We start from the raw sequence: 14,060 nt of genomic DNA on the forward strand, positions 1-14,060 counted from the left end.
ACTCGGCCGCAACGGCTGCGCAGAGGTGGTCCCCGCCGCATGTCCATGGGTGGCACCGGCTGCTCGGGCTCAGCCGGCGCCTCCCGCACCCCAAACCCTTTCCAGCATCCCCCTCTCGACACGCTGACTCCTCCCGAGCCGGCGGCACCAGCTGCCCCGCTCCGGAGCACTGCCGCGCACGCCGAGCCCCGCGCCCCGGGGCGGAGCGGGGCGGAGCGGGGCGGCCACGGCGCTGCCCGCGCCGGCCGAGGCGGAGCCAGCGGCGGGTCCTGCCTGCCCGGCCGAGGTGATGCGGCGCTGAGAGCCGGCCGGCAGCGTTCCGGGCGGGGCGGCACCGCCGATGGACGCCTCTCTCAGCCAGGTGGGCAGCGGGGATACCCACTCGCCTGCCACTGCCCGGGCGCTGCGGGAAGCGGGGGCAGCCTGGAGGAGGCCGGCCGGAGGGGTCGGGTCTTGGGGTGGGATGAGCACCGGGGTGCCGTGCTCAGGCTCGGGACTGCGGAACGCTGCCTCGGGGGCGCCGGGGTGGGATGCTGCTGTCCCCGCGGGGCGGGCTGCTGCTGTCCCCGCGGGGCGGGATGCCGCTCTCCCCGCGGGGCGGGATGCCGCTCTCCCCGCGGGGCGGGATGCTGCTCTCCCGGCAGGGTAGGATGCTGCTCTCCCCGCGGGGTGGGATGCTGCTCTCCCGGCAGGGTAGGATGCTGCTCTCCCCGCGGGGTGGGATGCTGCTCTCCCGGCAGGGTAGGATGCTGCTCTCCCCGCGGGGCGGGATGCTGCTCTCCCGGCGGGATGGGATACTGCTCTCCCCGCGGGAGGGATTCCGACCCCTCGCCTGGGCAGTCCCGGCTGCGCTGTTCGTGGGGGGCTGAGATGCGGCAGGGTTCGTCCCTGTGTGCTCTCCAGGCCCAGCTTGCCCGGGCAGCCCTGGCGAGGAGGAGCCGGACAGGTTACAAGGGCCAGAGCCCAAGTGATGTGCAGCTCCGGCAGCTGAGGCCGAGGGCTGCTCGCAGGAGAGGATTTGTTGCATGATAGTCATGGCTGCCCAGAGACGGCTCACACGCTGCTTTAATCCCCTCCAGTGACTTAAGGATCCAGAGCCCGCTCCTGCCTGTGCGTGCATGTCACAGCCTCGCTCGCTGCACGTGGCACCGGGCCAGAGCCGGTGAGGAACCGGGAGGCGTGCAACGGGAGGGAGCGTGTGCCTCGGTCTGCTGCCTTCCAGGTGCCTCTGCCCAGTCACCTTCACGCCGGCTGGCAGAACGGGCTCCTCCGGAGCCAGGCTCGTACCTGTTAGATGTAGGCTCTGGTCCCATATTTGCCTGCAGTTCTCTTTTGTTGGGGGTTTGCAACAGCCCTGTGGGGCGTTGTGCATCCCAGAGCAGGAAAAGTGATGTGCAGCCTTAAGGCATTTGGCCCAGTGCCACACATACCTCAGACACCCCGAAACCAGGTTTCCAGACCAGCCTGACGCTCTCTTTGGTTGTTAGGGGCAAGTGGGTGCAAGGCTGGGGCAGCCCTTGCTGTCCATGGCACTGGCAGCGGGTGCTGCAGGCTCTGTGGGATGATGCAGCCATCCTGAGGTCTGTGGCTGAGCTTTGAAAGCCTTCTGTTTGGGGTCAGGGGCATCAGACATACTCTGCCTCCAACCCCAAGTTGGTTTCCAGGCCATTAAACCCAGTGCCTGTCCCTTGCCATGTCCCAGGTGCAGCGAGGGAGCTGTCACCCCCGCTCATGGGCTCGGGCCTGCCCCCTCCCTGGTGAAGCACTTTCTTTATCAGAACAGATGTTTTCCCAGATCTGGCCTCAGCGAGGAAGGAGTGGCTGCCCTGAGGGCTGTGCGGCTGGGGCTGCCCTTCGGCATGCACAGCACATCACCCAGGATCCTTTCAGCCATTAACTGATTAACCTGCTGCTCCTGGAAGCTGGGGCCGCCTGTATCTAATCAGATGGAGGCCAGGGCTTCCCAAAGGACCATTTCACCAGAGCCTTTATGCCTATCCCTCTGTCACGAGGAACCTCTCAGCCTCTTGAAACAGGAGTAGCCACTGAGGAGCTTGAAGTGCCTGATGAGAATGGGAGGCTGGAGAGGGGATGCCCAGTGTGCGTCTCTGCAAGTAGCACCCAGCAGAGAACTGCCAGCTTCATCCAGCTTCACTTATTCCAGGCATGATTCTGCTGTCATCTGGAGAAACAAGGATTTCCAGTGAAGGGCTGAGGGGCAGCCCTGAAGCCAGGGACTCTCTAGAAGTCTTACATCTCTTGTAAATCACAGGTTTAAGTCACTTCAACTTCTTTGAAGTTTATCTATGATAAGTGACATAGTGATGAGTTCAACTTACTTATCACCTTGGCTCTGCCAAGGTGGCCAAGGCAGGAGAGCTGGGCCAAAGATGTATGGGAAAGCATCGAGCTTTGCTTTGCAGGAAAGGCAGTGAGGGTGGGAGAGGGGGATGTGGCTTCTCTGGAGTGGAATGTTCGGCATTTGCTGCACCCCAGCTGCTCTTCCTCCTTCTCTATGGGGGGTTCTTGGTAGGAGGCAATGCCTGAGCAGAGGGAGTTGCTCCACCTCTTTCTGCTGCAGCAGAAGCCAAGCTTGTCCCAAGGGATGCATGTCATCCTTTACAATGAATAGTTTAAACCCTAGCATGTTGTTGGTCTTAGCAGGCTCCCATGCTGTGCTTGCAGCATTTAGATACCACACTCAGCGATGTGGTCAGTGTTTGGGGTTAGACGGGGTTGCTATGCGTCGTCCCAGCTTCCCTGGTTCTTATTCTTTGAAGTTTATCTGTGATAAGTGGCATAGTGATGGGTTCAACCTACTTATCACGTTGGCTTTGCCGGGGGGGCTGGTGCAGGAAATAGTTTTGGCTGTGTGTGTCAGTTTGACACTGCTGAAGGACTTCCCATGTACCATGTCCTCCTCTGACTGCTGACCCCAGGGACGGTGAGCAGGCGGAGCGTGTGCTGCTGCAGCTTTTTCCCTGTGGCAGCCCAGGCAGACCAGATTAGAGAGCCTTCATCCTCACCAAGTGGTACAGCACAAAGATGTGTGTCTGCCATCTGAGGTCTGGTGTGCAGCATGGCTCAGGGATGTGATGGATGATGCTTTTGCTCCAGATGGGTATAAGCAGAGAAGCCGAGACGGTGTGTGTGCTGTGCTGGTGTGTGTGTTCTTGGCTGCCGCAGGGAGTCCTGTGCCCAGGCAGGGAGGAGGGGCCCTGGAGGCCTGGGCTATGGCGCAGTGACGGATGATAGTTTCCCTGCATGTCTGTGAGTGTGGGCAGGATGTAGGGCGACACAAAGGATATGACTCGGTCTCCAATTCCCCCCAGGAGCATGAATGTCGTGGCCAGAGTTAAAGGAGACACTTCTCCCATCCTGTCGCTCTCTGGTCTCCAGTTGGAATGACCAGCCAGCATGGCCTCATGGTCAGCCTGCAATGAGCATCATCATCCAGTGAAGTCACAGATGCCATTCTACTTATTTTCATGTGCTACTGGCCTAGAAATGCTGGCATTTTAAGTGTTAAACCAGTTTTCTCCTTGCTCTTTTGGTGAAATGCAACAGTTCTGATCTGTGTTATAACATAAATCCCCCAAAGTCCTTAAACTTTCTGACATGTGAAAAGAAGGGCAGGGGCATCCTGTGCTCATGTCCTGCATGGCTATGGTGGTCTCGGCTGTCCTACCTACAGCTGGCCTGATCTTTACTTACTTTGCCTCATTCCCTGGCTACAGCTTGTCTCTTTGTGGCCTGAGACATCTGCCATGGAGGTGGGGAAAGGAACTGCTTCCCCCAGTGACAGATGCAGACCAGAGGAGAGTCTCAGGGTCAGGTCCATGGAGGCATACAAGGGCTGCTTGAGTTGCCGCCATGTATACATCTGAGCTGCTTTCTTGGCCCCAAACTGTGGTGGGGAGCAAGCAACTCTGTTAGGTCTCTTTTGCTCTGGCATCTTTGTCCTGTCTGCTGTGCTGAATGCTTGATGCAACTGAGAAGTGTCTGACTACCCTGCAAAGCGATCAGTTAGTCTGCAAAATGTGGCACTTTGCGAGCCATGTGATACTCAACTGTGCATGCTGTCCTCCAGCTGTCTGATGGCTCCTTACTCCTGGTGTAAACTCATGCGTGTAAACACTTGCAGAATACATGGGTAAAGAGAAGAACTGAAAGGACTTGTCTGCAAATGCATCTTTGCAGTGTTGAACTTGTAATTCATGGGTACAGCAGGCACAGGACTGTTTTTTTTGTTGCACACGCAGCTTTCCCCAGCTTTGAGCTCTCAGTTGAAACTGCTTGGCTGCATCACTCAGAGACCAGTGTCCCCGGGAGCCCAACTTGTGCTAGGTAGGGAGGGCTCATATATAGAATAATAGAATTGTTTAGGTTGGAACAGACTTTTAAGATCATCAGGTTCAACCCTTACCACAGCCAAGTTCACCACTAAGCCATGTCTCCAAGCATCATATCTACATGTCTCCTAAATGCAGCCAGCCTGTTCCTATGCCTGACAATGCTTTTGATGAAGACATTTTTCCTAATATCCAGTATAAACCTCCTCTAGTGCATCTTGAGGCCAATTCCTCTTGTCCTATTGCTTGTTGTTTGGGAGACCAACACCTGCCTTTCTACAACCTCCCTTCAGGTACTTATAAACAGTGATTAAGGTCTCCCCTCAGCCTCCTTTTCTCCAGACTAAACAGTCCCAGTTCCCTCCGCTGCTTCTTATAACACTGGTGCTCCAGACCCTTCACCAGCTTTTTTTCCCTTCTCTGGACATGCTCCAGCAGCCCAGGGTCTTTCTTGTAGTGAGGGGCCCAGAACTGAACACAGCATCCAAGGTGCAACCTCATCAGTGTGAAGTACAGGAGGACAATCACTTCCCTAGTCCTGTTGGCCACACTATTTCGGATACAAGCTAGGAGCTGTTGGCCTTCTTGGCCACCTGGGCACATTGCTGGCTCATATTCAGCTGGCGATCGTCTAGCACTCACAGTCCTTTTCTAGTGGGCAGCCTTCCAGCCATCCCCAAGCCTGTAGCACATCAATGGCATGCATATTTTTCAACAGCTTGGTTTGCCCTCATCTTGTTCCCCGTAGCTGGGAGGTGGTGGAGTTCTGTGAGAGAGGACTGTGGCTGGATGTCCCAAAGAATCCTTTTAGCGATTCCTGTCTGGGAGAAGGGAAATTGTTCAGCTGACTTGGATGACACTGACCATGAGTGATGTGCTGTCTTTCCAGATAACAGTGAGCTGAATGCCTTTGTGTTAACAACCCTTGGCTTAGGAAAATGCTGTTTTGGAAAGAAAGAGTAGATAGAGCATTGCCTTCTTCAGCAGTGGGGCTGCTGTGTGAAGGAATATTCCCACCAAGCCTTTTTACTCCCCTGAGGATCACGTGCTTCACTGACTTTCCCTGTCAACCTCCTCTTTCTTACCTTACCCAAAATATTGTGACCTCTTAGAAAAGAGGATCTGGAGAGACTAGGAAGAGACAGAGAAATGCTGACTATTATATCCACGCTGTGTATGTAGTGCTTACTGAGTCAATACCAAAGAAAGCAACCCCTCTGTTTAATTAGCCTATGTAGTTCAACTAAAGAGAAGTACCACTATCCTTGAAGATATCCATGGGGCTGGTGTAGCATGGATGTTCCTGATGCAGAATTCTCGATCCCAGCTGCCTCTCTTCCAAACCATTCAGAGCGATAAAGAGGCTGGTGAAAGGGCTCGGCTGCCCTGTTCTGGAGCAGCAGTTGCAGCTCTTGTAGCTAAGGTGACATGAAGAAGTGTCTGGTGGAAGAGAAGGAGTCCTGTTAGCTCCCTCCTTAGGGCATTTGTCTGGAGCTAGGCTGCATGAGCTGCAACCTTGTCAGATCCTATCAGCAGGCTGGTGCCGGCACAGGATGGGAGCCTCTTCACGAAGGAAAGCCAGGTCTCCCTGGGCCAGCCTGCAGCTGCCCTCTCACTGCCCCCAGAACTACCTTTTACTGCTCTAGATTCACTTTTGTTTTTTTTAATTGAACATAATAATAATCACAAATGTTTCACAGTTTCTTATTTCCCATTTTGCTTTAAGGAGAACATGTGAGCTATTTAAATGTGATCATTAAGACCGAAACTTCTGCAAGTCTGGGTTTCCCGGTTATCCTCCAGTTACCCTAAGCCCTGCAGTTCTGCCTCATCCTTTCCATATGAGATTGCACACAGTTCAGCAGTGCTGTAGAGTAACTGGAAGATAACCAGGAAACCGAGACTTGCAGAAGTTTCAGCCTTAATGATCACATTTAAACTGGAACTTCTGCGAGTTTCGCTTTTCTGGTTATCCTCTAGTTACCCTAAGCTCTGCAGTTCTGCCTCCTCGTTTCCATCTGAGCTCTACAGCAGGAAAAACACCTACGGACGGCCTGTCTGCCATGCAGCAGTTGGCACAGCATCTGGGGACTCTTGGGTCATGTCATTATAAATGCTATAATTATCGTAACAACTGAACCAGTGGTGAGGCCTCTCATAGATACAGTATCAGTATATTTGATGAGAAGGTGGAAATTTGGGTTCTAACCAGAGCTGTGTATTAGTCCTGTTTATTCCTGCTACCTGTGTTTTGAGCCAATGATGAAGATTTGGCTAAATCACACTTTCTGGAAAGGCTTCTTATTTCTGGAGGATTCCCTGCTTTTTGCAGTTTCTTCAAGTGGTTACACAATCTTGTTTTAAAATAAACACTGCTTCATTTCTAAAGAGTCTGGCAGCTCCATCCATTTTGGGGTCCTAGTTTTCTTCTGCTTCATGAAAGTTGTTTTGACCCAAGTAACTTCTCTTTCTTCAAGAAACTATTCTCTGGCACTGAGTTGCTGACAAAAGTGAGGCAGCAGGTAGCAGAGCGGTAGTCTCAGTAGAGTTTAGTTAGTTGAGTATGAAGGGACCAAGGTGAGGTTTGCAGCCCATTCTAGGCATCATGTTGCTGCGAACCCCCTGCTGTCCGTGTCTGGGCTGGACAGGGCAGCCCTATCTCTCGCAAATCTGCATAATGACATTAACGTTTTCACAAGTACTTTTGCATTACAAGGGAGCTTTCTGAATAACAAAAATGACACAGTTTTTTAGATTTTTTTTCTGGGAGGCTTCTTTCTCACACCTCAAAGCATAAATAAGCAGTAAACTTCCTTGCTCCTGTTTATAGATCCCAGACATGCATCAGCTCTTGTTGCAACCAAATGTCCTGGGAGTTTCTGTTTAGCAGTTTGCAATCCTCTTCGGGTCTGTGACTTTCCAGAAGACATTCCTTCGTTTGAAGTGCTCCTTGCATTCCTCCTCCCCTGAAGCTGACCTTTCAGTTTGGCTGTATTTTAATCCCATTTTGTTCAAACAAGCGGGCTGTGGAATCCACATTGCTCTGATGGTCTCATCTTTGTGGGTGCTTACTGATCTACCAGATGTTGGCATCTGCTCATACTGTCAGCATGGCTTTTGATTTTGGGTCCTTGATGAGGATACAAAATAGCACTGACCCTGTCTCTACAGAGGTTTGTTAGGAACTCCCACAATTAATCATTATTTTCCCCATTCATAACATCTGTTTTGAGGTCCCTTTGCTGCTGTTTGCTCCTCAAGGGCTGAATTTTATCAGAATACTGCGTTCTACATGAGCAATGCCACGAGAGTCTATTACTGTCCTGTTTATCCCCTATACTTGATTGCTAATCAAAGAACAAATGAGTCTTTCTGATTAGACTTCTTTCAACATATTGTCTGGCACTGGACAATGATTAAAGCTAGAGTATCTTTAAGTTGGAAAAGTTGAGGGCAAAACCTCTGTATTTTTTTCCCTGGAGTTGTCAGACTAGGCAGCCCATGGTTACTCAGGATAATTCCGCTCTTGCTCTCATTTAGGCTCTGACCCTTCTACTCTCTTGGAATTTCTTCAGCATTACCAGGCTTATAAAAAATTATTATCAGCTGCTGAGAAACTTTATTGGACAGATCTCTGAGAACTCTTGGACATGTTGATTTTTAAACAGTTTTACAACCTTTCCATTCACTACTACGTGGGAAAGCACTTGAGCATCTCAGTGTGATGCAAGAGAGGTACATTCCAGGGCTGTTTATTAAAAACATACGCATTGTCTCCATCATTATTCACAATGCTGTCTTCCCTGTATAGTATCTAGATGCTGCTACTAGCACATGGCTTTGTACTCTGTGATTTTAGAAGGGAAAATAGCGAAACATGGACTCTACTGTCTTTACTGTCACCCAACTTCCCTACTGTCACGTTTATTTCAGATTGGATGACAATGCATCCCAGTTCGGAGGTACTCCATTTGGTTTATATGTGGTGTTCCAGGGAAAGACACCAAGGACCATCAAACACTAGGAAAATGCCTTGTGAAGAGTGTGAAAAAAAAGAGAATATTTTATTAGTGAAATGACAAATAGGGGGAGACATGGCAAAAGAGCAGAAAATAATGGATGAGACAGAAAAGGTGGATTGGATTCCTGTGTTCCTCCACCTCTGACTGCAAGAAAAAGGGATTTTCTGCTTCACAGGGATGAGACTGATTGATTAAAAAGTCTACTTTTCCATATAATGTATGAGTAAATGCTAGAACTCCACATGGCAGGGAATAATTGAAGTCAAGGATGTGGCAAGATGCAAAAAGGTATGGAAATAATCCCAAATTATGCATAATAAACATTGTAGAAGAAATACTGTTTCAGGGCTCTCATCTGAGATTTTTACAAAGTGCATTGCATGGTGGCTGCACAGAAGCAGGATGGTGGAGCTGGCTTTTCTGTGATAGACTGCTGTATCCTTGTGGCTTCCCGAGGCCCTAAGCTCTCCTCTGTGAATTTTGAATGCCAGTCAACTGTCTCTCAGCCCAGCTTCAGCCTTGAAGCCATTGGCCAAAGTTGAAAGAGGGTGGGAGCTGCAAGGAAGCTTCCTCGCTATATATTTGGTGGCAAGAGTGGGAGAAGACCCAAAGCGATGTCTAAGGTGAGGATAGGGCAGGGATAGTTCACTTGCTCAGTGTGGAGCTGCTAGCTGGTCAGTGAAAGTTTTGCTAGGGCCAGGCTGGGCTTTTGCACATGCCACGTTGTCTCCTTCCTTTCTATAGAGGAGACGTGGGAAAGCCACTGTTGCTGTGATGTGTCAGGGATGTTCAGAAACAGGGAGTACGCATCTGTAGATATCCATGTGAGTAATGTGCCCTAGGGAATGACTTGTTTTGATTCCTGTTTTAGGTGGAGAAGAGATCGTAGAGAAGGTGTGCAAGTGGTCCTGGTTTTTATGAACTGAGCTAGCTTTAGTATGCGTTTTCAAGGTTTGGGAGAAGTTCCCAGGTGGTTGCAAACTTGGTAGAACTGTTGCTTCACCTGGGGAGGGCAGTGACTCCAGTGCCTGTGGTGGAGTTGCAGGCAGCAGCTCGTCTTACACTGAGCCTGGACAGAGCTTTTGCAGTGAAGTCTGGAGGGGTGCATGCCTGCCTCTTCACTGCGCACCTTGGTAAAGGGCAGCGCTGAAGCATGTGGAAATGGTGGTTCACTGCCTCCACTCTCATGGTGAGGAGCTAGTGTGGTCGCTGTCGTGGGAGGTTGCTCCTTTGAGAAGATCAAGAATTACCTTGAAGGAGCAGGCATGTCCTGGGAGATACCTGAAGTTGGGAGATGTGGAGGAGAGTGGGGAGAAGCTGTGTGGCAGCCAAACTGGGGGAGGAGAAAGGAATGGAACAGATGGGAGGGGGAGGCAAAAGAGGAGTGGGAAGCAGTGCACATACATCAGTGACCAGAAGTGACAAACTGCTCTTAGATGATTTAAAATGCACAAACCTTTTCCTAATAACTGCTGTTCTGCAGAGCTGCTGGCAGACTGAGGGCTTTGCTCCTTAATTAGTAAGGAATGGGGCTGCTAATTGGCAGAAGTAGTCTGAGTCATAGGCTCAGCCTGGGCTGCAGCTCTGGAGCAGTGAGACCCATGGCTGCAGTTTTATGCTAAGCTCCATGAGCTGTCATGGCTTGCAGAGGCTGCCCAGGCTCAGTGGGTTACTGTGTGGGAACCATGGGACCTTTGCTGGTGCAATCCAGTCACTTTTTGCTCTCCAGTGTGTCATCCTTGTGCCATGCAACAATCACACTTGTGTTTCTGTTATCTCTGCTGCTGCTCTTGCAGGTATTGTCCCTCTTCCCAGCTGGAAGGTGTTCTCTCTTCCCATACTGGCTGCTGCCAGCTCAGCTATTATTGCTCTCTTTTTCTCTTACCTGTGGCCTCTTGGGCTGACCCCTTCCTTCCAGCAGCTGATCCAGGTTTTGCTTATGAGCTGTAACCCAGGGACTGGCTGTATGCCTTCATTTCAGGCTGACATCAGAAAAACAGCAAGGTTGCATTCTTTCCCCTATGGGTCTAGGGTGTCAGGGACTCCCCCTCTCCATCAATTTTGTATCCATTAGCTAAGTCTCTTCATATCTGTTCTATCACTTATTCATGATCATCTAGCTCAATCTGTTGAAAAGTGCATTTATTGAAACCTGATCCTGGCTTTGTCCGGATTGCAAGGACCTTTCTAGTGCAATCGCTGCTGTGTGGTTTACAACCACAAAGCCCACTGATGCTGGGAAGAGAGCTGGCTTAGCACAATGCTGCTTCCAAGCCTGGGAGCATATGGATCCATTGCCAGGAAAAAATACAATGCTTGGATGCCTAATACTCACTGAACAGCTTCAGTGTACTAGGAGGAAAAAAGTGTGTGTATACTTATAGCTGAAAAACTTATAGCACCTACAGAGATTTTTGGGTTGGACTCACAGTGGGTGTACATTTTTGAGACATCCTTGCCCCTTGCAGAATGGCTGCAGCAATGATCAGGGATAATTATCCAAACCAAGGCACTGCAACTGCTTCTCATAGTATTGGGTTTGCAGGTGGATCTGGAGGCTAAGTGTTGCATTCATTGGCAAAGAAAATGTTACAAAAATATCCTGTAATGGAAATAGTGGACAATTGTGTGCATGTTTCACACACAGAAAGGTGTTTTGCACCCAAAAGCATCTTTCCTCTCTGCATACCCCCTGGAAAATTGATGCACCCATTCTGATTGTAGCCTCTTCCAAGCATGTTATCCTGGGAGTTATGCAGGTTTGTGCACAAGGAGCAATAGGTCATGTGAGTGCTGTTGGAGAGAGACAGCACTCCTTTCTGTCTCCTCAAATTCAGTACAGCTGGGGCAGCTTGCTCTTTATTGTGCCTGGGAAGAGGCAGTTTCCAGAAGAGAGAGGACATCCTGAGGCAACATGAAAATTCAAGGGTTATCCAGACTACACAAATAAGAGGAGAACAGGATATGATGACTTGTTTTGGAATTGTGGTACAGTCACAGAGCAGTGGCTTGCTCATGTCAGGCCCCGAGTGTGTCTTCTGCTGGGCTGGGAGGCTCTGGAGAGGCAAAGACACCTGCAGGTACAGAGTCCTGTTTCTTGTCCTCTGGAGCTCGCTTTGCCTTCAGTAGCTGGGTAGCTGATGATGAAGGGGCACCTGCTAGAGGCTACGCACTCAGCTTTAATGCATGGATGCTTTGCTTCTGCAGCAAGGATTCTGTGCTGCTGATCTGCCTTGTTGGCTCTTCACTAGAGTACAGTGTACAAGATTGCCCTTATCCTTTCTCTGACAACACAGCATACTGCCTGCTAAGATGCAGGTACAAGTATGTGAATGCAAGAGATTACTTCTGGTATCAGTTGCTCTTACAGAGGCACAGAAGGCCAAATAAATCTGTGATTTCTGTTCGTTACTTGATATCATGGAGGCCAGGAAATGTTATTTATTTCCAAGTCTAGGATTCAAAAGTGCCAGGTGTTATGTGAACAGAGAAAAATGACATCTTACAGTTTACTGCCCGCAGTGGAAGACATTGTGGTGTGAGTGAGGCAGTACTGATGAAACACAGCTCTTGGTATGCAAGCAACTTTATTTTCTAAATTATAACCCCGTGTTGTGGGATCAGCTTTCAGGATTGTGCATTGCTATGCACTTTGTGGCAAGGCCAGTTCATGGACAGATTGCACTGAGGCCATGGGAACATGATGCTGGTCCCAGAGTTCATTAAACATCCAAGTGACCTACCCTTGATACAGGAACCCTGGTACGTTACTACGTTATTCTTTCTTTCAGTACCTGACATTGTTGCTCCACTTAAAAACAAAACAACCCCTCAAATAAACTCCTAGTTAAAAGAAGAACTGGGAGGGAATAAGCTATTCTCACTATTTAAGGGGCTCAAGTTAGCTGCATCATCAGTATTCAGCCAGGCTGGAAGGATGTTACACAAAATCATTGCTCTGCTGTTCCTTAGCTGTTTTTTTTCAGGCTTTCTCTTCAGATCAGTGATTGCTTGTTGCTTCATTTTGTTAAACTGTTTTGTTTCTGGATGTGAGTAAGGCCACCTATATCCCAGTTTGAAAACTGAAGGGTTTTTACGCTTGTGCTGGGAGAGCAGGTGTTTTCCCATTGTCTGTGATACCCGTGGGAGCTGGGACCTACCAGACCTGCAGGTCTTGCTCTGCAGTGCTGGGCTATGCTCTGCTTTGCTGCTCTTGCTTCTTCCATGGAAGTTCATCCTTGCAGTTCTTGGAAGTCTTCTGCTCCATTTAATCCTTTCATCTCATCAATGAAATGTGTGGTATTAGGGGAGAGGTGGGTGATGTGAGGGCAGTCTCTCTGGTGTCGCCATCTGTTTCTGTATTTAGTCAAGGCTCCCTGGGGAATTTCGTGTTTAGTAAAAAGGGCTGATGGAAGGAGATGCACTAAAACAAACTCAGCCTTTCAGAAAATGGGGTCTATGCTGGGCAGAAGTTACAATAATTATTTGCTCTGTGGTTCCTATTCTGGCCATCTCAGCATGATGTTCCTTTTGGAAGCAACATAAATGGGTGCAGTTATTCCACTGGGCAGAGGCAATTGCTGTTGTAAAAACAGCTACAACATCAAAGTAAACTGAAGTAAGTAGTTCTGGGCTTCTGAATTGCCACAGTGTCTGGGAGTTTCATTGTGTTGCCTTTTTAGCAGCACACAGAAAGATCTGGCTTAAGTCTGTAGGAAATGGTGTGATATACAAAAGAACTAGGTCTCCTTTTGGGATTATTTTTTACTACTTTTGCACATCGACTTCTGCTGGGAAAGGGGTCATGACTTTCTGATAATTTCTAGATGTTAAAAGATACCGGAGGGATCTCATTGTCCATCTCCTCTCTTTTTCCCTCTGAATGGTACCTGATAAATAGCAGTGTTCATGCTTGTAGAGTGCCTCTTGTGTGTCAGATTATCAACTGCTTCTACCTCCAAACTAATTTCTGAGCTCAGGAAGTGGAAAGCGTGTGTAACCTGACCCTGCCACGGTCTACAGGGACAGACTGTGTAGGATTCTGTGAGCATGGCACACTCCTAATGGGGTGTGCATGCTTGTGTGCACACTATGGTATCAGGGTGCGGTGTGTGTGGGAGGGGGCAGGCCTGGCTCCTGATTAAACTGCACTTGCCTGAGGGCTCTCATCTATGTGCTCTTGGGTTACTGGTGTCTGAAGGCATTGAAATGCACTGTTGGAACAAGTGTTTATGATAAGTGTATTAGAAAAGGTTTTCTTTCATCCCACTGCTGGGAACTCCAGACACAAGTTTGCTGTTTTCTGACTCTTTGCTCTGTGCTGTGATTGTAGGAGGAGGCTTTGGTGAAAATATCATAAAGATCTACTAAGGCATGTTACTATTCATATGTTTATGCAGAATACTCAGCATGTGATTTGGGAAATGGATGATTTCTCAACAGCAATGTCTTGCTCAGATACCTTGGAGACACTTTGTCTCCATCTCATGCATCAAGAGTTTCAGAAAATGCAATAGGATGTCATAAAGACCTCTACGTATAGTTCCTCAGAATCTATAGTCTATGTATTACTTACCAGCTCTCTGGGATTCTTGAAACCTGAATCTATACCTGCTCACTGGCCATGATGGTGATCTTCACACACCGTCCTTGGGTTTAGGTACTGATCAGAAGCACTGGTGCTTTT

At 49.3% G+C, this 14,060-nt stretch overlaps 1 protein-coding gene across 1 annotated transcript in view; it reads left to right on the top strand.

The window, feature by feature from the left end:
- The first annotated feature begins 227 nt into the window (after positions 1 to 227).
- LOC104054609 (unconventional myosin-X-like) overlaps positions 228 to 14,060 on the top strand; it is a 95,211-nt gene continuing 81,378 nt past the window's right edge. Inside the window, exon 1 of the mRNA XM_054069236.1 lies at positions 228 to 361. Coding sequence (XP_053925211.1) covers positions 341 to 361 — 21 coding nt within the window. The 5' untranslated portion in view covers positions 228 to 340. The remainder of the gene's footprint in view (positions 362 to 14,060) is intronic.

Source organism: Cuculus canorus, chromosome 6 (genome assembly GCF_017976375.1).
Source record: "Cuculus canorus isolate bCucCan1 chromosome 6, bCucCan1.pri, whole genome shotgun sequence".
Lineage (NCBI taxonomy): Eukaryota > Metazoa > Chordata > Aves > Cuculiformes > Cuculidae > Cuculus > Cuculus canorus.